This window comes from Antrostomus carolinensis, unplaced genomic scaffold (genome assembly GCF_000700745.2).
Source record: "Antrostomus carolinensis isolate BGI_N321 unplaced genomic scaffold, ASM70074v2 scaffold10052, whole genome shotgun sequence".
Taxonomy (NCBI): Eukaryota; Metazoa; Chordata; class Aves; order Caprimulgiformes; family Caprimulgidae; genus Antrostomus; species Antrostomus carolinensis.
The window spans coordinates 1-26,727 of record NW_010297558.1 but is presented as its reverse complement, the minus strand read 5'-3'; the positions used below and the strand labels follow the sequence as shown (position 1 = coordinate 26,727).

The following is a 26,727-nucleotide window of genomic DNA, read 5'->3' as shown; positions in this document are numbered from 1 at the left end:
AGTAACATTTTTACACTGCAATGTGTAAAAATGAAGTGAAGCACATGGCTTCAATCAGGTCCACCCTGAAGTCTTTGCACCTAGATGATCTATTATCACAAAACTGAAAAGCTCTACAAGTATCTGAACTTTCATTTTGTAACATGGATGTGCATCTGCTACCTACCTGAGACACCCCAGCACTCTACCCAACAAGCAGCCAGCAACCCAGAGCTGGTACTGTTACAAACTTAGCCAGACTGCTTACAAAATTGCATCATGTGGATTCCTTCTTCAAAGCATACATTTCATCATCTGCTACATATTTAAGATATAAAGAAAGATTATATAAAATTAATTATGTATGCAAGAAAACCTAAGCCCAGAAGTGATTAAAAATAGACTAAGGTGGGCATAACTAGTAACTAATAAAAAAGTTAAAAGACATATTTATGGAACTCAACACATCACTGAGTCATAATGCCTTCAAGGACTAACAACCAGGCCAATTCACAAGTACCAAAGTTGCTTACGTAATTAAAAGAATAAGAAATAAAGTCAAAAAAATATACTTTATCCCATCAAGATAAGGAAAGTAAAATAAAATGCTGGTCCTGTAACAGTGCAACAACTGCAGCATATTTTGCACGCAGCACATGATTTGCTACATTTAGTGGCACTTAAGTATTATGCGGTAAATACTGAAAGTAAGACAAGTTTCTGATCTGCATAAGCATAATCACATCATTATTACCAGAGTTGCTAAGCTACAGCATTCTGAATAAAACCAATTCTATTTTAGCACTTCAATCACTAGCCTTAATACATGTCAACGTCCTGCTTTACATCTTGCTAAGAAAGCAATCACTGAAGCCAAGTATTTCATGAACTTGCCACTGGGCTTGGACCAGGTTCAATCTGACCAATCATTCTCATCAAACTCTGAATCATCATCAGAATCGCTGTATTCCACAGCAATGCGTCTTGAAAGGATGGTTGCCACATCGTTTCCAACAGGCTCTCGCTTTGCTTCTTGCTCACGTTGCTCCTGCACCTTTTTTAGCTGAATTCCTGTAGAGACAATTACTCTCAGACAAAGTTTTCTGCACAAAAGATTCTAAATTTCATATTGTTATTGGTGAGTTTTGTATTCTAACAATACATCAAGTAACAAGAAGGACAAAAAAAAAACCCCAAACACTGAGTTAGAGAGCCTCCTTGAGCAAGGAAGAAAGACAAAAAAGGCAGACTGGAGTCCATTGTCAGAGACCAAATGCTTCTAGACTTCTAAAATTGCCAGAAATATGTTAAAACTAAATATTCAAGACTGTATGGGTCCTTTTGATCTGAAGATTAAAGTTCTCACAATTGTCTTTGGAAACACCATTAGACCTACAGCTCCACAGTGTAAGCAAAGTCAGGAAGAGCCACTAGTCACTGGTTAAAAAGCAGTGGGCTGAAGCCTGGTGTTGGGTAACTCAGTTGTTCTGAACAGAATCAAACATCCATGGTACTTCTACTGGCTACTTTACACAATGAACACAAGTACTGTTTTCATTGGATTACGTCCACACAAACACTAGAACATATTTAACAAAGCTGTACATCTGGGAACATGAGGCTTTAGAAACAGATCCAAAGTCAGGGCTGACAAATGTCTGAATAGGGGTGTGGTTTGGCCTGTGGTTAATTAGTCTCTTAATGACATTCGGCCCACCTTGTAAGAGAAGCCATGAACTCAGATCACTTGAAAACACAGAGCTTTCCTTGGAGGGAAAAAATAAAATAAAATAGCTAAAACTCAGTGTCCACTTACCCATTCGAATGGCAGCAAGAAGATCGCTCCGTGCATCGCTTATCGGCGGCTGTGCAGGCTCATGACGTTTGGTCTCTGCAGGTGGAGGAGCATGCATTGGGGAGGCCGAGAGGGATGAACCTGGAGCAGGAGGGCCTGGAGGGGGAGGAGGTGGGCCAGGAGGAGGAGGAGCAGTGACCACAAGCCCACCAGAAGGAGGAGGATGAGTAGCTGCATAAGTAGAGCCAGTCACCAGTCCAGAATGGGAAGGTGGCACAGGAAGCTGAAGGGGACTAACAAATGCAGTTTGCGCTGAAGGAATCATAGGGGGAGGAGGAGGAGGGGGGGGACCTGTAGGATTGTAATAATCCACCATCTGAGCTGGAAGCATCCTATATAAAACAGAAGAAAAACATTTAATGCATTGTAAGTTACAGAATCATTACCCCTTAAAATGCTCTCATCCAACCTCAGCTAAAACAAAAACCAGAAGGAATTTAAACTGGTGACTTAAATATGCAAGTGATTATAAACATGAATTGTCAAATATTGATAATACATTGAGATTTATGGCAGATGATGAAATTAAAGGCAGTGTCCTTTCAGCACTCCACAAAGTGATATTTTATCTTAATAAACCTGCCTAGTTAAGTATAAAGCTGTATTTGTTAGTAAACATCTACTCTGTGAGAATTTTAAATGCAATGCCTATGACGAAGAAGGGACCAAGAAAACTGTAGACTACACATATCACTTCCATAGAAGACTAAGTGTTGGAACAAATATTAAGAGATAATAAAAGAGACAGGTAGGGAGGACAATGTAAAGTATAAACAGCAAGATTTACTTGAAGGTACATATCCAAATATCATGCATCTCATGTGCTTCTATATTCAACTTAAACAATTTAAATATTATTTAATTAAATTGATACATTTGATTGATACTTTAAAGAGGAGGCTCAGGGAAGAGCTAATTTATTTGTTAAAACGTCATTAAAAGAATTCTTAAGCAGAAAAAATGGCAATTAATATAAGAGTTATGAAGTAGGTGAAGAGCTAGATATAGGAGACAGGAGTTGAAGGAAAGTTACTGATGACATTCAGTGATGCATGTCAGTATGACAGCTGTGATACACTGACAATGGTCATGTACCTGGGGACTAAGCACAAGTATTTCTGTTATAAACTGGAAGTAACAGAGAAAATGCAGGTTGGAGCAGTCAATTATAGCATAACTGAGTCAGCTACAGCATGAAGGTGTCCCTGCTCACTGCAGGGGGGTTGGACTAGATGACTTTTAAAGGTCCCTTCCAACCCAAACCATTCTATGATTCTATGATAGTTATGAATTGGGCAAATGCTAACCCAGGATGCATCAAGTGAGGCTTGCTTAGGTTAAAATGACACAGGCAAGAATGATTACAACTTTCCTGGGGTTACAACTTGAAAGCCTAAGCTATTTCAGCAAAAGAACAGGCAGGCACAGACTGGTTAGAAAAGAGATGTTTTCTTGCTATTGGAGAGCCTGCACTATGGCACAAGCCTCCTTTCAGAATGCATGCAGGCAGGCAAAATATCTACACAGGAGTTTAATAAATTCATATACTGAATTATGGAGTTGTCTGTGGCAGTAGGGAACTTGATTCTGTGTCTGAAGAGATCCCTTCCAATTCTGTCATAAGCTCCTTCAAAAAGTCATTTAAGGGATGAAACGCAGACTGCCACATTAATCACATTCAGGGATACTTTGTCTGCACCTTTCCTGAAGTTTAAAATATTATTCAAATTATGCTGTAACTATTTTCCACTTTAATGGAAAATGATCCCCTTTTTAATATTATATTAGGAGCTCTTAATATTTTACAAGCATATTGATTTCACCACATTAAATACACAGTTCATTATTTCTGCCATTTCTTGACTTAAATACAGTTCTTACAGAGAAATTATACCAATTTTTTTCTGTCCTCCCCAGGGTGATAACTAACATGTTTGGGGTCTTTTTGTGTGTGTGCATTATGTTACCATGGCAATGGAAAACATGCATCTCTCGTTTTGTCAAGAATCCACCGGAATAAATCAGGATTTTTACCCATATTCTGCTGGTACGACAGGTACTGAGCTATGTTGGCCCTCTGAAGGCTGGGGTGGTGGTGGAGGTGGTTGCTGAGGTCTGTTTAAAGTAGCATGTCGTACAGTGGTGGAAGGTGGTCTGTATTCATGCTCGTGGCTTTGGGATGCTGCCACGTACTGTGGACCATCTCCTGTTCCATATGAAGGCATTGCTATCTGCTGATGGAGGGAATGATTTGGAGTAGCAGGATAAGAATAATCTGTAACATCAGATGCATGGGACCTAAAATTAAAGTAAATGGATACAGAAGAACAGATTATGTGAGTGTAACAAGGTACTATCTAAATAGTTCATGAGAAAAGCTAAAAAGAATGCAACCACAATTATTTTTCTTGCAACAGGACTCCCTGATTATCAAGCACCATTCCCTTCTAAGTCCACAGAAAGCACAAGAACAAATGCCACAAAAAAATATGGTTCAGCTTAACATGACTTAAAAATAAATTAGTCTGACCAGCCAGCATAAAAGGACTGAAATTGAATGATTTCAATATTTCAGCATACTAGCTGCATGCAGAATGTGCTCCTATAATGCAGACTGGAAAAAAGGCAAAAAAACTTCACAGCTTGCTTTAGAATTCTTTAGTAGCCATAAGGAGGCATATTGGTCTTGTCAATGATTTTGACAGTCCATTGCTTGAAATGATAATATTTATCACGCCGGTCTCAAGTAAACAATGGCAGCAGAAAAAGGAAAGCAATACTGCAAGCACTCACAGTTACACAGAAGAATATATTTTACCAAAGCAGAGAAAAACAATTTCCAATGTTAGAAAACGCTTTTTATTTTGTTTGCACAATTAATTTGCTGGAAAGGCTTAGAGAAACTGGGAAATGTAAATTATTAGTTGAGCAGAGAGTTCATAAAGATACAAAGTCTAGGATGCGCTGTCAAATAAGCCCAAGAGAGGGAGCAAAAGGATCTCTTCATCCCATTACTGCAAACAGTTGTTTTAGTACCGAACAATCGTGCAGCCTGGCTTTTAGTGAACACAGTAAACTGACACGCTTATCTGTGAGACTGGAAGCAAGGTAAGCAACAAAAAGCCAGGGCCTTGAGTAAAACAAAATGACAAACCCTTTGGGCATTTTGTCCTCTTTCATGCTTCCTGCCTGTTCCATTTTCTTTGTGTCACTCATGAACTCAATGCCCATTTTCCTTCTCTCCCACTCTTCTTTTCTTGTTCTGACTTTTCTCACATTAATTTGCTGGTTTCTGTTTGGATTCAGCTTGTGTTTCTCTCTCTAAAGTACACAAAGTATAACAAATACATTGTAAATTGCCACAGTCTGGAGCTTCAATGTCAATGTTTAATGCATAAGTCTAACAATTAGCAAATGAGAAGAAACATGAGGTGGTTTTGTTTTACTTTAGCATTAAATAGAATCACAATACAGCCAAATACACTTATTTGGGACCTTATTTGTAAAACACTGCTCATGCAGTAGCTGTCAGCATAAAAATGTCTCTGAAGCCAGTACTTATTTCTATATGTATGGGGTTCTTTACAGCTTAGTTCCTGCAGCAAAGACTACCCCAAGATAAAAAAAACAGAACAAAACAAAGCTTTCTCTCCACCTCACTACCACTCACAAAATTAACCCTTCATGCATGTAAAACACACATTTCAAGATTCAATCGCTGATATTTGAGTCACAGAAATTTAAAGTTCTCCATACATTATAAAATTTGAAAGGCTTATGTAAGTACATATAAGTACATATCTGTCATAGCAAAACATCTATATCCAACATAATGGTGCATCCTACAATTCTGCTCAAAACCAAAATCTTACAGGTTGCAAATATTATGGATATCTGCAAACAGTCAAATACATGTTGACATTGCTGGGAGATAAAACCAGATCACTTCAGTATGATTATTTAAACTCAGGAATTCCGAAGCAAGGTGTTAAGGCTAGAAAAAGACTCAAAGTGTGAAATGCTGAACTCATGACGAAAAAATCCACATCTTGCACTTGACAGCTGAACATGAACGTAATTTCACCAAATCAACCTATGGAAAGCATAGTCTTAATGAAACATTACAGACTGACAAACACAACATAACGTCTTGCATCAGAAACTGGAAAAAAAAGGTAATTAAAGGATTTTAGACAGAGAGAAGTAGTCTGAATATATTATTGAAACAGCAGTAGCAATTTTCTTTAATTTTTTTGTTTCAATTACAAGGTGATTACTTTTCACAAAGATCCAAATATTACATTTATAAAGTTCTCAGCAGATATCTTTTTTTTTAAATTGATCTCCACTGGACAGCAGACTAAAGGTATCAGCCCACACTTTTGTAGTGGTGGCTGCTTCCTCAACTTAGCCATTCAACAATTTAAACACACTAAATTGTCACAGACTTCTTCCAGTAGATTCTATTTATTCCTAACATTACTGCCTGCAGTTAACCATGACAGACAGAGAAATAAAATAAGAGGGAAAATCCTCCAGTGAGACCAGCTTAGTGAACAAACTCAGATTTCTGTGCACACCAGAAGGTGGTAACTCCTGCTGTGCTCAAAGGGAATCTCAGACAACAAAGATGAATTCTGCTGTGTCTCTCTAAGCAGAGATTTCTGCTATTTCAAGCAACGATATTGCATCTGGTTTTGTAGCTTGCTTTTTAGACAAATATAACATGGATAAAGCTGAACTGTTCCTCCATTAAAGCATCCTGTTAGAGGCAAAAGTATGCCTGAGTTGATCACAGAAAAGTATTTATTAAGCTATCAGCAGCATAACATGCAACAAACTAGACATGAAGAAAGAGGTACTGACATTATCCAAGAGAGACAGATTTAAATGCTTTTGCAGCTACAGCTACTCCAGATCAAATATAAAGTATAGAGCAAACACTTATTTCACTACAGTGCATAACGTTATGATGACAAAATACTCATCTGAAGCTGAGGAAGAAAAAAAAAAATCATTAATCACAGAATTTCTTACGTTACTTGTGCTTTAAAATAATTTTGAGAAGAACTTTAAAACATGCATCATATGTTTCATCCATTCTAACTATTCCCAGCCTGCAAAAACACCTAATTCTACTCAGTATTTCTGAACATACGACTGCGGTATAACAAACAGCTTTGCTGTAAACAGACCTAGTATCTGGGGACAGTGATCCCTCGGAAGATGCTCCATGGTACACACTTTGAGACAACCTGTTGTCAGGTCTAAGCTCTTTGTCATACGCCATCATATTCCACTCCTGGCGTCTGTTCCTGGCTTTTCTAACCTTTTTCACCTCACGGGTGGTGCCATCTATACGCTTTTGCTCCTAGTGTTCAAACAAAAGACATAAAGCATGCAAAGAGAGAAAAAAAAGGAAAGGAAAAAAGCTGGTTAAAATGCAGTTAGAGCGCATGAATATAAGACCAGATTTATAGATGAAGCCAAATCTTCATAAAATTTCTCTGCACTGAAAATGAGACTTATCTAATCTTCTTAAGCTATGAACCTCCTTAACAGTCAGACTGTTGCCCTTCTGTATGATGCACATGCTAGTGTGACACTGACCTACTGTTTTTCCCAATACAGACAGAAATGTGACTGATTTTAAAAGCCAGAAAGTTTAACTTCTGCTGACCTTATTTGTCATTTATTTAGACCATCCTGAAGCACTTGTAATTTCCTTTTCCTGCAAATCAACCTTACGAGAATGTGCTAAAAATGCTCAGGGTTATTTTGGCTATTCATTAGGGTCTCAATGGCCCGAGGTCTTGGGGAAGTATGGAAAAATTAGAAACATTTTCCTATTTCATAGTCTATGTGAAATGATTTGTTTGGTTGGTTTAGCTTCCTCTCCCTCCTTAGATCTGCTTAGCTACCAAAATTCCTCCTAGTTTTTTTCATCATTCACTGTTTCCCATTATTTTATATAAAAATGAATGACACTAATCCTCTCTGCAATGTGCCAGTAACATTCAGGCCAGTAATATATTACATCTTAGTAGCTTCATAACAAATCAGTCTGTTCAGTTTTTAAAAATCTTTCTATATAATTTCAGGTCCAATCAATGTCAGTGTTTATCTATCAGTAAGATCTCCTAGAAGTGGGACTCAATGCTCATCTCTGAAATGTAGTCCTCACCTACTTCTGACTATAAAAACCATACTGGTGCTGCAGGATAAGCAGCGTTCCACAACCCAAACTAAGAGGAGTATTTATGTGCTACTCCTCTTCTCAACACTTATGAGGGCATTGGATTTTTTTTTTTTTAAACCTGCTCTAGAGTCCACATCTTACAATACTAATTCATAAACAGTTAAACATGTTTTATCTATTAATAAGTTGGTATTAGGCCTTTGGCTGCCAGAAAAATAGTTTCTCAGGAAAGAATTATATTGATATTCTGAGAATGCAGTCATATTCAACTGTATTTAGAGCAGAGGTGGGTAAAATGCTGATATGCAAGCATTTTATCGCGGAATCTCTACCTTCAAAGTAAGAGATAATAGTTGGAAAGCCAGTCTCACCAAAAAGAGAAAAAGGTACCTCACAGATGAACAAAGGTATTTTACTCCAACTGTCAAGCAGCACTCGGTAAATAATTGTGAAATAATGTATTTGTCATTATACAACTAACAAAAATCTATCAAATGGCTTGCTTGCCCTTGTTTTCAATCTCTTGCTTGTTCATGCATGCTCATATGAGGGACCTGATGATCCACATCTGCTAACTTTAAGAATGACACAGAAAAGTCTTTTTGAAGTTCAACATCCAAGTGTTCCAACACTTGCTTATTCTTGGACCCTGCAGTGAGCAGATTTTTATTTGATTCACGTTATGTAAAATCATCACCTTGGTTCTTAATAACTTCCTATAAAATCTTTTTCCTCACAAAACTTTTTAGAATGACACCCTTTTTTATCCAGGTTATACAAGGCTTTACTTTCTCCTTTAATACCACTTTTTCACATCAAAATTACCCAATACAGGAATTGGAGCAGAAGGGAGCCAGATTCAGTCGTGCTGTATTTTAAATATATGAAGTTTTGCTAATCACCATGGTTGAATATATGCTTGTTAAAGGCTTTACATCTTTTTCATTTGATTGGTGCAAAATTTAATTTGTTTTAATTTGTGACTTTTATCCAGGTTAATTTTTTAAGATTTTGTTACTAAATCATGCTAGATTTGAGAGGAAAGTACAAGTAAGCCTTTTGATTAACTGAAAATACGCTTTAGTCTTCTCACAGAATAACTCCATCCTCTAGGGGTCACAACTACATATTTCTTGCAAGTTTCTAGATAAAGTAAATAATCTGCCTTTTGGCCAATGTATGGTACTGCTCAGAAGACAACCACTTTGATACAATTCCTGTACAATCAGGAGTGCTTACATGACTATTTACATACAATCACCCTATTTAAAAGTTTTGTTTTAAAGAGATCACTATGATTTTTATGAAAAAGTAAATACACATGTATGTATAAATAAATGACATAAAATAAACATAAAGCTTAGTTTGTTTTTATTGGATCAAATTTCAGTTGGAAAAGTTGTTCCAGACCAGCATCTGTAAGTGTGCTAATGAATAAATATGCTGGAACCCTTTTTATGCAAACCGTACTAAACCTCACTGGTACTGTTTTTTTGATTAAGCATGATAAAAAATACATCTCTAAAACATTTAATTCATTCCAAAGTAGTGGGGCAGGCTAATTATCAGCATTTGACAAAACTGTATATACCTCTAACTAACTACAGATACCTCTAGCAGAGTAGTTTTAAGCTGTTCCAGTAATACTTCCATTACCTTGACAAACAGTGGTGACAGCTGTAGTTTTAGTACCTGGGTCAATGACAACAGAGCTCGGGGGGAGCTGAAGCCTTTCAAAACAACTACAGTTAGAAATATTCCTTAGGAAAGTTAAGCAATATTAAGAAGAGCTGCTTCCTTTAGCCAAATGTATAGAAGCTGTGGCAGACAAGTAGATGGAGTAGGTTAAGCCAGAAAACAGGTACATTATTCAGCTGTTGGCAGGAAGTGATTTCAGCAAACACAACAAACATATTAGAGCCCTCAAACAGGGCTAAGTTAATTTTAAGTTTCATATTTGCATCAAGAGTTAGCAAATGATATTTCAAGCGACTTAGAGCTAGTAACAGAAAGTAGCTTCAGCAAGTACTTGCAATACTTTCAAAAACCTGGAAGTGCGAGCCCAAAGCATTTCCCTGACTGCACAACTTCACAAGATCCTATCAATCACAAGACGTCAAGAACCATTTCTTAAATATAAGCCGTCTAAATTTGAAGATTTCTATTTATTTAAATAACTAATCATTCCTCAGAAAAAATGTGAAACAATAAAAAGCAAAGCAGAACAACTTTCCTTTTGTTAACCAACAGTTAACAACTGCTCTACTACTGTCATTCAGTTCAAAATATTACTGATATATGCAAAAGTCAAAACCAACTTCATTGAACTCAGGCACTGATCTAATGACAGTAAAAAAAGCCCAAACCAAAACACTCCCCCCCCCAAAAAAAAACCCCTTAAAAAACCCCCAAACAAACCAAAAAACAACAAAACTAACCAAACAAACAAAATACAGAGATTTAATACCACAGATTTTAAACTTAAAGAATTAAAACTATAGGTTTCTTCAGAGAAAAAGTTCACCTGAAAGAGTTAAATCGGAGAAAGCCTGTGTTAGATTTTGTCAGTTACGCTGAATGCAGAAACAATAAATAAGTACGATATTTGAAGGGAGGAAAATGAAACTCCTCACAAGTCTTCTGCTGCAACAGCTCAAGCGTTTAAGGCAAATTACCAAATAATACTGGAAAATCGATTCTCTGGTGCAAGACGTACTCTCAGGCTCCACTGACCGCCTGAAAAATTGAGGCTAAAAACCAGCTATATTTGGTCAGCTGAGTAGTCTAGTCTGCATTTGGAAGTCTAGCTTATAACTGGCTGAACAATACACATGTATTTCACCTGCAGTTTCTCAACGACTTTTGTATTTTGTGCTTCTGTAGAGTACAATTTACTTAAGGAATTCTCAGTAGATTCAAAACAAAACTTCAGCCACAAAATTCTTAATAGATGCTCTAGATTCATTCCTGGTCACTGCTACGTTAAGGATGAGAACAAAAGAAAATGACAGCCTGTTAAGCAAGCCATGGAACAAATTGTGCCTGTGAGACATCTCACCCAAACCCTCCAGATCTCTGAAGGTTCCAGATGATAAAAAGCTTATTTGCACATCAGCTTCTGGAAGGCTAAAAAACAGACTTCTTCTCACAAAGTGACACCTACTCATGCAAACTCAGATCCATGCTGCTTTCTTCTCAGTCTTGTTATATATTTAACCAAATAGCACTGCAAGTAGAATTTATCAAGGGTGTTTCAGTGATATATGGCTATCATCCTACATGACTGGAATGGAGCATATCTTACATCTGGTTTGTAGTATGTAGCAAGACAGTTAAACTATTAAAAAATATACCATGGATGGAACTAAGTGAGATATGTTGCCTAACATATAGTCTAAAAGTAAATTTATATATAAAGTGGTTTTGCAAAAATCTCTCTAAAGCTATCAAAAATTTTTCAAGAAATATTCTGTTATTATTTAAAAACAAATTTTGTATTTTTTCCCTTTTTTTCCTGTTTTATATTATATCAGAATGAAAAATTTAGCAGTTGATAGTTTCTTTTTATCCCTCTCTCTAGTGAAAAGGTCTAAATTTGAAGGGAAAAAGGTAGGAGGAAAAAAACCCAAAGGTGCTATTATCCCTATATATTTTTTCATAAAGAAACACTGAATGAAATTTTTTAAAAAACAACTAAACTAGAGAATTAAAGCTGCTTTAATTATTTCCAGTCTTTTAATTAGCTCTGTGACTTATCAAACTGAGAACATAGTGGGATTATAACATTGCATATACATTTGTATACAATTATACCAAAATGTTTACTTAGCTTTTTCATCTCTATTTAATAATTCAATACTGAGATACTGATCAGAACAAAAATTTTTACCCATACTCCTAACAGAAAGACCTGATTTATTTCTTCCAAAACTCTTGAAATCATGAATTCATAAAATGTCTTCATATTTTGTTTAAAAACATTGTAGTCAAAAAGTTTTGCCTAGCAACAGAATAGTAAAGCTTCCTTGTCATGCTCTACACTTTGATTTCTAAGCAGGTACCATATATTTTAACATATATATACACATGCTGTATATAAACAAATCTATATTAGGATGCATATTCACGTATTAGACATTTTGAATATACTGTATATACATTGTGAATCCATGTATATATTTGATGATCTTTCGAGGTCCCTTCCAATCCCTAACATTCTGTGATTCTGTGATATTACAATACCTGCTTAAACACATGTATAGGCATGCTAACATATGACATATATGTGTATATGTACATACACATGTGTATATATGTGTGTATATGTACTGAAAACTAAGCAGCTTCCTTCTACTTCCTCCGAGCAGTCTGTGCATCTTTCTTTGGATTCCTTTTATTTTACATCCCTTTTACGTCTCACTGAGCCCATCTAGCAGGGCACCTTCTGACAGACAAGATACACAGTCATTGCTTCAAACTTTCCTTCTTCACTTTCTTTTTCAGAATTATCTTCACAAATCTTAAAGCCCTCAGATCTGATAAAAATTTGACAGCAAAGCAGCTATAGAAGTAGCAACTAGTTTCTCCATTCAGAACTAAAATCCATTAAGAAAATCTTGATTGTATCAGAATACACATCCTGGATCAAACTGCTGAAGATATTCCAGAAGGACCGAAGACTCTTTTCTATAAAAAAAACCCCCTTTTTTATTTCTTTTAAACTTAGAGGAAACAAAGAATATTACTCGTAAAATTAATTTGCTCTTATTGTTGAACCACAGAATAATTCTGCTGTGTATTGTCATCTTATTAACTTGTAACAGGAGTAGAAAAGTGAAGAGTTACTATAAAGGAATTTTTAAAAGGCAACAAGATATTTATTTCTGGATAAGCTCGTGCTTTGCTACAGAAGCTCGTGTTGCTGGATTAAAAAAAAAAATACAAAAATAAAGGAAACTGTAAATCAAACTCTTTTTTTTCCTCCCCTAAATCACAGTGTCTTTTTCTGAAGCACAACAGGGCCATTTTGCTGAGTACTAATAAGCAGACACTGGCAAAAGATTAAAGTAAGTATCTTGGAAGATAACTACAGTACTCCTAAAATTCAGTTTGCCAACTTCTTAAAACAGACAGTATGAGCTATAAAAACTGAACCAACTGAATCAAGCTAAGTATGACCTAGCAATTTTTCTGCCTGGACAACCATACACAAAATTATAATACATCCATTTGCTCTTATGTTTCTGCTTTTACCTTTTGTCGTCTCTTTTCTTTTCGTTTATCTTCAGTATCTTGTAACATTTTTTCTTTCCAAAGATCAAAAAAATAGGAAGGATCAGTATAGAACTTCAATCCATCTTTCTTATCATCCCTGGAAATACAGCAGAAGAAAAGCTAAGGAAATATGAATAAATATTTTTTTAAACCAACAAAACTCACCTTCAACAATCATCCAAGCTTCACCTTTTCTGCATTATATGCTGACAGCATGCCAAGTGCATTAAATGCCACTCTGCTAGTTACAGCTCACAACTGACTGCTGATTCATGCCATGAATTTCAGGGGAAAAGGGGCAGAATCCAGAGTCTTTTGCAAGGCATGCTTCATCAAAGCTCAGCAGGAGCTCAGACTGGGCTCCTGCATCAGCTGGCTCACCGGAGGGAAATTCACTGGTGCTGCACAATGATCAGAGTCAAGACAGGGTGTGTAGGGGACAAAGGAGTGCAAGAATTGAACTCAACCATCTCAAATGAACTAGAAAGGGAGTATTTGGCTCAATCCAGACGGGTCTTAAGATCTGAATTTAGGAACAAGATAGGTCTGAGTACCTTTGCCCTTATGACAGGAAGCACAAGACAGTTGCTACTCTCAATGGGACTCTTCTAATTAGAGGAAGGGGTAGGAAAGGGGTGGGAACTGAAAGGCTGAATCCTACCAGACTATTCTAGGAGGATTTGAGACAGAGCTGATCTGGACTTGCCAGCTCCAATTTGCAGCAGGAGCCAGGGTCACCCAGAGTAAGAAGGCACAAAAAAAAAAGGTATGCTATCAAATCATAATTTGACTCCATAACATGGAAATAGGGAATCTTCCAATATCCTAAACTCCTGGAAAGGAATGGGGTGTAAGGGGAATAAACATGGCAGGGTAGCTGGCATGGTCCAAACAACATATGACAGTGATCCCAGTCCAGCTTGCTAAACTGTTTAGCAGAGTCCCTTTTGGTTGTGGGGCCTAATTTCTTCCTAGGTAAATTCTGATGGCAGCTGAATACTAATTTCTACCAGCAAGATCAAGAGCAATGGAGATCCAGCACATGGAAACCTTACAAGCACTGGAGCAGGGTACAGAGACCAGATCGTGTACAATGCCTGGTCACACAGCTGTAAACCCCTTACTTTTTGTGTTAGACCTCCTTGCTACAAACATCTAATCTACTTGAAGGGGGTACTGGGGCCACTCTTCCACTCCTCCAGCTTTGGTCAGACTACACGTTGAAGTTCGTTTAAGCTTTGTCCAAGGCAAATACAAATAATTTAAATTCAGCAGATGTAAGACTTACCAAAAATAAAATTTAAGTAAATTTCACTAAAGTATCTCTAAAAAACCCAGGAATAACAATAAAGGTCACTGACACCGTCATCCAGATACGTATTGGGACATAGCTGTGCAGAACAGCTCATCGATAACAACTTTTGCTAACTGGGTGTCTATAAACAATCAACCACCACCACTGTCTATAGCAGTGGCAAAAACCATGTCCTTCAGCTATAAATCTAACAATTTTATGTTCCAAGTAAAAGCTCTTAACAATAAAATACACTGCAAATGCTCTGCTATACCATTCCTAAAAAAAAAATTCAAATAATTTAGTGCAGACTGAGTGCCTGCTTTACACAGATACCTCACAATCTAGTACCTCTCAAAAGTTGAAGGACACAGTAAAACCACGTTGTCCACAACTCTTCCAACAGACAAATTATACTCATTTCATGAACAACAAAAATCTTAAACAAAACAGGAAAAGAAAACAGGAAATGAAGTCCTGATTGCTGCTCTTTTATTCACCAGGAAGTATCCAGGGAAAAAAAAAAGTAAAGATTGTGTGTGTGGGCATACATGTGTATATGTTGAAGGGAAGAGAGAGAGTAGAGGGAAGGCAAAAGCAACAAATCCAGCTTTCTGGATAAACAAACCAAATACAGCATTTTAGTGTATTACTAATTTTCTTTTCACTTTTTACACAATCAGTGGCCCTTGCTCTCTGATCCTGTGCTGCCATGCAACACATGCTGAAATAAGATGATTTTTGACATGTAAAACTTATGATTTTAAGTGTGGTAATAGCAATTTTTGTTTCCATGAACAGGGAAGTCCCCAAAAAAACCAAATCTCAATAACTAATACAGCTTTTCCTTTCTGCTGTAGCTATTCTCTGCTTACAACTAGGAGATAAAGGGCAAAGTACAAGAATGTAAACAATTAATATTTCCATACCTATAAGGTGAAAGAATGTTCAGAGGTGGCGGTTTGTCACTCTGATTATAAATATCAGCCACTGGGTTAGGAATGCTGTTCTTTGAAACTACCTGCTGATCTTGAATTGTTGAGCTCTTGAATGCTTTTTTCATGTTGATATCTTGTAATGATACTGTTAGAAACAAAAATACATTTATCACAAGTCTCAAATTAACATAAGTGGATAAACAAAGTCCATTTTACACTAACTATTTAAAATATTTTCAGCAAAATATAGAAGGAAAATGGAAACATTTTTCTTTAGTGGATAATAATGATATTTAAGCACAACAGCATACAACAATTACCATAATAAATCAGATTTAAGTCCTACTTTGTCCAAAACCTCACTTAAAATAATGGGACTATGGACTGTGTCTTGGAAGATGATGCAAGAATCCTGTCACATGCACATGTCCAATGATCTCCCCTTTTTATGAGGTTTAACCTAGATTTCTAACAGCAGAAAGACTGGCTTCAAGCCTGAAACACAAGGTCTGGTATTCCTCTGACACAGCCTGTTTTGTAACTACATGTGGTATCCACACACATTCAACTCTATTCTAAGTTTAATTAAATTATGGCCTCCACAACCTCCTGTGTGAGAGAGAGAGTTCCACATCTTTTACCATCTTTTAACTCCAAAATTTTTCCATATAATTGAACATACCTTGATCTTAAGTTTTCCTCATCTCTCTATAAAAATAAATACTTTCTTCATACAGTCCAGTAACATATTTCCATATTATCTTTTCACGTACACAATTCCAGGGGAAACAATACTAGCATTTTCATTCTTTCTTTTCAAATGAAAGATTTAAGTTGCTTTTAATTGTTTCTGTCACTTCTAGCAAGACTTTCTTTCATTCTTAATATAAGTTCTCCCGAGATGAAATGACCACTGCCAAAAATATCCAGATAATGCCCACAACAGTTTAAAAGTGGCAGTAAGCTCTTCACATTATCTTCCACTCTCAGGCAAGCTGAAATACAGGTTTTTGACTGCTGTTGAACAGAGCACTGAACTCTTCACTGGCTTGTCTACACTAACCATTCCTAGAATTGATCCCACTCTTTTACAACAGTGCAAGCGTAGGAGGAACGCAAACAAAATGCATTGGCTTGTTTTCTTTTTATTGTCATTGCCATTTTATCTAATATTTCTCACCCATTCATCTCATTTATCAAGTCTCAAGAACAAATTGTGAGAGCTTCACCCAGAAACTGAACAGCATTGGGTAAAAATTTAATATACTGATGACCTGCAAAACCAGAAAGGCATGAAGTTTGATACAGACCCTGTAAGGTACACTGGTATCCTCTGTCGTGATGGAAAACAAATACCGCTCAGATTTCTCTACCCAACTACTTTTGTTATCTGTGCTGAGGTCTTGCCTCTCACTCCAAGACTACTTAGATTCTTCCACAGCTTTTAAAATAGCAAAACTTAGAAACAGAGTATTTAATTCCAAATTGTAGTACCCCCATCCACATAATCTGAAGTATCAAAACATCATTTTTGAGAAATTATTTGCCATTTAAACCTGCCTATAAGTAAACTCAAAGTATTTCAGGCAGGTTTTTCAGATCTATGCCTCTAAATTGTTACATTCTTGTTTGAAGGAAGATAGTTCTCCCATTTTTCTGGGCTTTTTAGTGCCATTTATTTATACGCTTTTGAAAACTTAACCTCAATTATTTTAAAATGTTTTTTTCAACTGTAGTATTAGTTACATATACAAAATATTTTTATATATACACTATATATTAGTTATACCTAAGAATGTAAGAAATCACTGATGCAATTAAATCTAAAGGGCTTTTTAAAATCAACCTAGCAATTGACCTTTTACATAAATGCCTAAGCTACCCAGAAATATATTTAATATTAGTGACAGTGCAATGAATTATCATAAAGACTTCGACTTCTACAGTAAAATAACTAATAAAATTTCCTACTGACAGTAATTTGACAGCAGTTTGTATATATAGCTTATTAACATGAAAGACAATTAGCAATTCAAGAGTAATAACTGCTGTCAATTTAAAATAAAAACTGATTAAATTCTCAGTCCATACACTAGTTTCCTCTGCCAATACACTGCTTTTAATTATGCTTTAAAGTCTGGAAACCAGCCAGGAGGTACTGCATAATAAAATGAGATGTTAAAAAAAAAGAAACAAAAGCAAAAAACCCTCTCATGAGGACTGTATTTCCAAAAGTGTTGGACTTTAAAGTCATGAAGACTGACATAATCCACCTGAGTACAGAGCAAGTGCAGTGTATGAACATCATCTAGTTTGCTCATATTATCACCACAACATGCCTCAAGAACTAAGTCGAATAGTGATCCCATAATAGCTTAGCTTGTGTTCCCATATGGCTCCTGACCTCTACAACAGCAAAAGAGAGGTGCTAGTATCAACTGCGACACATTCACACCTTCCAAAACCAGAAAAAAATCGGACATGTAATAATTTTCAGGCAGTAACAAGCTAAAAATGAAAGGTTAAACATTACACTACTAAATATCAACAGTAACATTTAATATTGGCATTAATAGTAGTATTAAATATAATATATAAACTATACAAAAATAAATATTAAATCTAATATATAAATCATATAAATAGTACTACTAAATATACGACAAGCAGCATTAACTACTACTGAGTAAATATTACACTGTTGTCCTGATGTAACAAGCTTTTACATTTTACTAAATGCCAGGAATTATCTAAACAGAGAGCACGTGCAGTGGCTGGCTCAGACATGTAACTGCACATGTAAGCAAACATGCATGTTACAGTTTTTAGAGCTAGACAGAGAAACATGTTTTTCTTCCCCAAATAAGTACTTTCAAATAATGTAATGATGTTACTGAAATCCTTTTTTTTTTTTTTTTACTGTGTATTTATGAAGTGAATGACCAAACACATAAGCAAGTGAGGATGTAACAGCATTTTAAAGAAAATACTGTTCCTAGTGACTAGCACTCCCTAGAGAATTTCACCTACTTGATGCAAACATGCAGGGCCTCATTTAGGAAAAGAGTATTATAAGATCTTAGATGACTGTGGAACAGACACTACTAATATAGTTTGTGACCACCCTAACCTGAAATAAATAAATAGATCTACTGTCTCAAACTTTTTCCAATATTCTAATTTATTTCCAGTAAGGTCTAGATTCACCCTATTCACTTTGATTTATTACATTCACAAACTAAAAGTTTTCCCTGTGAAAAAGACAGCTTAATGGCTTGATTACTACAGGGGCTTCTTGAAGTAACACTAAGACAACAATGAAGACAGTTATACAACTCAAGAATATTTTTCCTTGCTCTGCTAACATGATTTTTCCCAGCTTGCCTTCCTGAGAAAACAAGATGAAATATCAGTTCAGGATTACTTTGAAAAGACAGACAATGTTGGGTAATTAAATACTGTGGTCTTGTCAACATCACTTCTGGCTCAATGCTTTCATGTAATTACCTACCCTCTTCTACCGTTGAATCCAGCTGGGTAACTTTGACAGCAAGGCGATCGATTCTGTCTTGAAGGGAGTTTGCTCTGATGTAGAAGCTGTTGGCCTCATTAAACAATTCACCAAATATGTCTTCAGCATGTTTGCCTGTGTAAGAAAATAGACAGGGAAAACCCTTTGCTAAGGGCTTACAAAACAAATGACTTCAATATCACAAAGTTACAATAAAACACAGTAGCTGTAGGATTATAACAGCACAGTTTGTCATTCAGCAAAATTTTGGGCAATAGATTTGGACATAATCTCAAAATATATGATAAACGCTGCCTAAAGTCTGTTCTCCTGGACATCCTGGTTAGTCTTCTACTTAAACGGGGAGACTCTGACATTTTAATTCATATGTAGCTGAGCTACTGCCAACATACACACAAATGATCATCAAAACCTGCCTCTGTGATGAAAATAAGGGCCCATCAAAGCTACTGCTGTCCATAAAAGCTTCTGAAGTAAATTTTGAAGTCTAATACCTTGCAGTCCACAGTCATCACGATTTAATTATAAGCATGAGTACAAGCCAACATCAAAATGAAGGCAAAGTGAAATGGATGAAAACCAGGATCCTCATGCAAAACAGCCCACTTATCTCTACAAATGCTCACAATATATATGTTGCTCTGTCACTGGAGTCATTTAAGAGACTGAGAAAGATGGCACCAACCATACTTACCCATGGCCAGTCTGGACTTGATATAGCACAAAAGAGAAGCCTACAACCTTTTCAGCCTCCCTTTCAGCTGCTGTATTTTCTCAATCACTATGAGAGTGGATAGTCCAATCCAGACCTGCAGCCTCAAGCCCTACCTTAAAAGTTAGGAATGCCCCATGATAAACCCAGCCCCCTCCTGGTTCAGAGACCCTTGTGCTTGCCCATTCCTTTCCCAGGCCTTCCTCCTCCCAAAGTACTAGGCATCCTCAACTACAGTTTGACTCTCCTGCTCCAGTCCAAATTTCTCATCAACTCTGGATCAGAATCCCCAATTTAACACTTCTCCTGTCCCATAACGTCCCCTACAAATTTCAGATTCCACACAAATTCATTGCTGCCACTCACTCAATTGACAGCATCAGAACTACACAGATACTGTTGCTTCTCCCTCCACTATTTTTGCAACCAACACCACTCTCAAGACATCCACACTTCATCAGTTCTCTGTGCAAAAGCAAAATCCTTCTAAAACACTACTTATTAAACTCATCTTGTTATGAGCTGTATCAAGAGGAGTCTGAAGAGCAGAAACGGAGGGGAGAAGGAAAGTGAAACTTTGTCGAATAGTTGGAATAAAATGAAATATGTATCAACTACCTAAATGACAGTGACTTCCAAAAGAACAGCAAATGTTGACATTTTGAGTCCTATAACCAACCTCAATATTTCACAAAGAAAAATAAAGACAGAATGAAAATTTCAGTCACGATCCCATCCTGTGAACACCTGGAGACCATAATTCAAAGTAAAAAAGAGCCACATCAAGGCAGTCAACAGGATCTGCTCCTTTCTTGGATCATTTACTTGGGGGGAAGAGAGAACACCACCACCACTAAAACAATATCTGAAAGCACTGTTTGTGAATTACAAATAAAAAAATATTAATTTGACTGCCTTGCTTTGAGTGGAGGACTTCACCAGTAATAGATTTCTTCACTAAATGTAAGATCAGCCAATAACTAACTCAAAATGTTAGATACTTTGGTGTATCCAAGCTCTGCTTCGTAACTATGTGGAAGGTGGATAGGCAAGGTGTGATGGCCTATCTGCTCCTAATATCCTTCCCCTCCAAAACAGAAGTCACACAAACACAGAATAGATGAGGCTGAAGATTATCTAGTTCAACTCCTGGCTCAAAGCATGGTCAGAAAGAGCAGGTTGCCCAGGACTGTGTCCAGTTGGGTTTTGAATACCTCCAAGGATGGAGGCTCCACAACTTCTCTGGGCAACGTGTGCCAGTGCTCAGCCACCTTTGCAGTACAAGTGTTCTCTAAAGTGCTTCCCAGCAGCTATCTGGAATTCAGTTATAATCCTCATTGGGTTTAGCTGCTGCAGATGAAGAGGTCATTCCAAACTAGGGAACAAATAAGCTTTTCAACTCTTCAGATAAATAAAGCAAGTATTACATTCTTCAACCACCAGTATTCAAAGCTCAAAACATCAATACTTTTAAATTGATGCTAGCTTATGTTAATATACTAAAACCTGCCTGCTGAGGGAGGACTGCTGCATTCTAGGATTAAACACATCACCCCTAGAGAAGTCAGGCAGATAGCTGCTTGTCAGTCATTTTTCAGGAGGCAAAATAAGCCATAAAGTTCATTTGTGGGAACATACTTCTTTTAATATTGATTTTTAAAATTGTTTATTATTTTTTAAGCACTAAGTGAAAGCCAGGTTGTCAATCTCCTGTCAGTACAAACAGTGATACAGTAAAGCAATATTGGAGCATGCTATTTTGATTAATGTGATGTAGGAAGTTTTAGAAATAAAGTAATATTTTTCTAGTGTTTTCTATGTTACCATCTTTTTAATTAGATTTTAAACAATACAGAAACAAGCAGGAAAAGCATGTGAAGTTACAAGCATGTATCTTTCAACTTAAGAGCTGATTTTGGTACTACAAGACAGGTGCCTCCCAACATACAGAAAACCTAAATATTCAATCTAAAAAACCACCAAAGGAATTATGCAGTCTTTCCTTCTAAGGCTCCCTCCAACCACAGTAGTAGTTGAGAGGAAATTTAGTCATGATGCTGCCTCACCAAGGCCCCACTCTCAATAGGTTTTAATGTCAATTAACAGAAGTGCCTCTATCTTGCACTTCCACAGGTCACCTTCATAGACCTGTATACTTGACTGCTCACAAAATACATTTCCAAGCATTGTGAGACATTTCTGGAGATCAGTATTTCACAAATAATTGAAATAATACCTCTACTCAAGTTCTGCAGTAATTACATGAAACAACACCTTGCTACATCAATTTATAACATCTCTAGCAAAGTCTAGACACCACCTGAATTAATTACAATTGATTTTCAGAAACTGCACAAAAAGGTGTGCATTAACACTTTGAATATGCTGTCCCAAAGGTAACTTTTGTCAGCAGTGAAAACGATCAGTGCTGTAACAGAAGAGGAATCCAACAATGATGCTGGCTTCTCTAAAGACCTGAAACCCAGCAGTGTTTACTGCTTTGGCTAGTTTCCTTTCACACATCTGAGCCTAAGGACTTCCCTTTGCATTCCTTGTTTCACAGCACAAGTACACGGAAGAACATGTTCAAGTTAACAGAAAGTTTTACAGTACATTAAAAGGGCTACAATTTTTCACACCATGAAGGTGCTTTATCAATGAGAAAAGGTAAACAATGATATCACCTGGCATTCAGGTGTCAGTTCTAAAAGAAATCCTGAAAGAAGGATTACACTAGGGCTGCCTCAGATGGAGCCAGAGCTGCACCAATGCTCTCCTCGGGGTCCTAGCTAAGGACTGAAACATCCCGCAGAACTAGTTGGTGTTTTATAAGTTGGAATACACCCAGAAGGTGACCAGTTTACCACAGCATGAAGCAGAAAACAGTGATTCCACCCACCCATTTGTAATTGGATTAATTAGCATTAGAATCTTGCTCCCCACTCACCCTCCCCCTTTTTATTTTAGATAAGCAAAAGTGGTAAGCTGTTACTGACCAGGTCTTGATTCCTACCTGCCTCCTCACAGTACCTCCAGCGCAGTACCCAATGCCGAAAAAGCTAACTACTTCCCAACTCAATCTGACTTAGCAGTGGGGAGAGCAGAGTCACACAAAGCTGGACACTGTGCTCAGGCCCGCCTGCAACTCATGAAACTCTGAGCCAATCTACCCAAGAAAATACTAGGAGGCAAGTTGGTGGAAAAAACCTCAATAAAGGAGTACATATACAATTTTTAATATTTAGTCTTCAACAACAATCTGATGTAAATTATTATTTATTCCTTATAAATACAGACATGGAAAACTCAGGAATAAAACCACGATGCAAGAGACCCTTTTGCAGAGAGCAGCTCTTTTCACTGGCTAGAGTCCTGCAGCCATCAGGCCAAACTCCACTGCCAAAAAAAGTAAGGGAGTATTTTGTGGAAGCTTTCCTCAAAGCCTTTGCTCTATCACTGTTTTTACCAGTTAAAGCATCATGGGGCTTACAGGTACAGGCTGCAAATGCTCCCAGTAGATTATCTCCTCCCAAATGGAGATGAATCCCCTTCTCAAGCTTTTGCCTTATATAACAAGTGCACAGTTTCATACAGGACTGTGCTCACTCTGCCTGTGCTCCAAGCCAGCTGGCTGCAAACAAACCCAAATCTGAAGACATAATAGAAAAAAGCTCCACTGAGAGCACATTCCCTTTGGATAGGAACTTGTTCATGCCTCCTGAAAAGAGCAGAGGTAAAAGCAAGCCAAATTTCTATCCAAACGCACAGATCTGCCAGTTTTCAAAATCCACACTGAACACACAGTGCAACATTAAAAAACAGCGTGACTGCAAAATAGACCCGTACTTGCTCTCTTCATGCTTCAAGCTGTGGGAACACCAGCGAGCTCTGATGCTGTCAGCAGGGCATACTACATTAGCACCAGCACAGCATTTTTCTATGATCATTTCCTTGCTCCCAGTTGGCATGAAACACAGGCAAAACAAACACTGTCTGCAGAAAAAATCCTCTGTAAATATGACAGATTTCAGACTGTGGACAAGCCTCGTGGTAAACTTCACTCATTAAATCCCATTTATTCATCCATTAAAACAAAGGACACATTTATTTGCACAGACCTTTAACTTGACACTAATAAAGTACTTTAGGGTTGTCTAAAAAGACTTCTGATGACCCAAGAAATCTGCTGAGGGAAAATTGCAGGATATGGATTGTTTAAGTAGCCAGTTCCTCAACAACAATCATAAAAGCATCTGAATATGCAACATAACCAGCAGATTAGCCGTAGCACCAAATCTGGAGAAATGAAAGCTAAACATTCTTAAACCATTTCCATTTACAAAGTGAAAAAACTGATGAAGCAATAATTTCTTTTCTAGGACCAGAGTTATCAGTGCAAACAGCAGCTGCTGATTGTTAAGCACTCTCTGAAGAAATCTCTTCTCATTCATTAAGAAAAATTATTTTCCTTGCAAGCATTCCATGCACGCTTCTAGAATTGCTAGTTGTGGTGTCAACTGACACGTGTACTGTGTAGGCTGCTCTGTACGGAGCTACTTACCTCAACAGTAGCCCACAGGTTTGTTCAGTGAATGCCATTCTTTTGATACATGTGCTTAATTTCATTAATATGAATATATATAAGAAAAGGCTTAAGGAGTATTAACACACATTAAAACAAACTGAAGTTTCCGTCAAATGTGTCACTTAATGCCAAGAGGTAGAAGAGTTTGCTGGCTTCATCCTGTACAACTGAAAGCCAAGAAACACTCTTGTGCTAGTCTTGTTTCTTGCACCAATTCCTCTCACCTTAGAAAAATTCCTGTTTTTCTATGCCATAGTTTTTTAGTCAGCTGGTTTTTGGTTTTGTTTTGTGGTGGTTTTTTTTGTTTGGTTGGTTGGTTTTTTACAATTGTAAATCTTAGAGAGGCTCTTCTCATATAAGCTTCAAAATATAGAAGAGCATAAAAGCAAAGTAGCATTATGATATTATATTACATCAGTGGAAATGTCCCATATAATTATTCTGCTATTTAAAACAAGTCATCTTAAAGCTTTTCATTTATTCAGTTTTTCATCAAGAATCAAATACTTACAGGAAGCTACAGATACTCACTTAAGCTGCTTAGCTGGCGTATGATAGCAGCAAGGGTACTATTCGTTACACACTCCAGTTCACTAGTAATTCCCTCTGGCAGAGCTCCTCGGCAGAGGTGCCGTGGTTCAATGTTCCTTTTCACCAAAGGCATGGCTCACAACCTGGAATTCACAGGAAAAATATGTATTACATTTACAGTGATGAAAATAAGAGCTATGAATCTGTGTAGCACACACATAATTTTTTCTACAAAATATACTTCACCTTTCTTCTTTTAAAGCACTTGCTTCAGCCTTCCTGTCAAAAGATATTGTACAATTCCTGCCAAGGCACTGGAGTCAGCAGGACCAGAACACAACACTCAAACCAGAACACAAGAGCAGCGCAGATAAGCACAGATAACGTACACCAAATCCAAGCAAAAAGTGTAATATTTACTGTCTACACAGACCTGTGCTCCAGGACCAGAATCGCTGGACTTGAGTACAGGGTAAAAAACTGGCAGTCCCCACCGGAGAGGCAGTAAAGACAAGTGTCTGGAGCAAGCCGGCTTGTTGCCTGGGCAAGCTGGCCACCAACGGACAGTCCATGCAATACAGCCCCCTGACTACATCAGACACTGACCTACCCTTGCTTCGACAGGTTTTCAGTCAAAATTATAAACTCCTCTGACAGACAAGGGCAAGGGCCTCACAGAAATAGGCTGGCTGAGAATAAGGAAGAAGCTGCAATGCGAGGAAGAAGATCATTTTCCATGTGTGGTACTTGCAGAATGACAATATGTATGAGGTAAAGAACACGTATTGAGGAGATTTTGGGAGTGTGCCAGATGCAGGAAGACATTTATCTGAGAAAACAAAGGCTGTCAGAACTGGTTTTCTTGGAAAATAAAAAGACTAGGACAGGGAAAAATACAAAGAGAGATCTTAAAGCATGACAAAAGGGCACAATGACATAGAAAACACTATCCTGTAGGGAGCAGCTCTGAGAGCAAGGATGCCCAAGTGGGACAGAATTCCCCCAAAAGGGAAATGAAAGCATATAATATAGAAAGTTCTTAAGCAGTTTTCTGTAAAATGTCATTAATACCATTATGAGTCAATTTGATTAACTTTTTTGAACGCTGACAATTCGACCTCCATGCACTGCTTATGAACAATATTCTGTTTAAAGACCATGTCGCACTAAAATTTTCTGGAACGAGAAGTTACAGTGTTACCAAGGGCAAAAGTTCAGTTAGAAAAGACTTAACGGAAAATTTCTTTTTTATTGCACTAAGGCAATTAAAGTAACTTTTCCATTTCTCTAATTAAAATCACATTAGTAAATTAAAAAGACCTTTTTGGTTTCAAATGTTGCATAGTAATTTTTGTAATTACTTGTCCCCTGCTAAGGTTTAAAACATTTTCTTCTCAAGAAAATTTCTAAAAAAATTAGCAACTTTTAAGTAATTAGCAAAAAGCAAATTATTTAACAGTAAGGCAATTTCAGAACAGGCCAGGAAGACATAGGCTCATGACTTCTAAGCAGTAATCTTGAATTATTTTATATCTTTCTTAATATGAGACAGTCTATTTTAATATGTCAGAATTTAAGGCCAGTTGAGTTTGTGAAATTTTAAACAACACATCAGAGGTAAGAGAGGAACATTTTTTTATTTTACATTAGACCAAAAAGCTTCTTGTTTCTGTTCTATGTTTTCGTATTCCTCTACAAACAGATGCATGTAAAATATTACTTAATATTCAATGCAGTCAGTTTTCTGAACTTGATCAAAAATAGGTAAAAAGTGGAAATTCATAATTATTATTATTATTTGAGTGCACCCTCAGCAAGTTTGCCGATG

The 26,727-nt window shown here is 37.0% G+C and overlaps 1 protein-coding gene across 2 annotated transcripts; it reads right to left on the bottom strand.

Moving 5' to 3' along the window:
* Positions 1-537: 537 nt before the first annotated feature.
* WASF3 (WASP family member 3) lies at positions 538-25,077 on the bottom strand. 2 transcript variants are annotated; one of them, XM_010162165.2, is made up of 8 exons: positions 24,900-25,077; positions 19,051-19,185; positions 15,531-15,684; positions 13,287-13,404; positions 7,030-7,205; positions 3,869-4,132; positions 1,796-2,166; positions 538-1,050 (listed from the first exon to the last, which is right to left on the bottom strand). In XM_010162165.2, the coding sequence occupies exons 1-8, from the start codon at positions 25,030-25,032 to the stop codon at positions 893-895; spliced, it is 1,509 nt and encodes a 502-aa protein (XP_010160467.1). In that variant the 5' UTR covers positions 25,033-25,077; the 3' UTR covers positions 538-892. The 2 variants fall into 2 exon arrangements, with proteins under 2 accessions (XP_010160467.1, XP_010160469.1); XM_010162167.2 differs by lacking the exon at positions 7,030-7,205 and adding an exon at positions 4,989-5,155.
* Between the last annotated feature and the right edge of the window lie 1,650 nt (positions 25,078-26,727).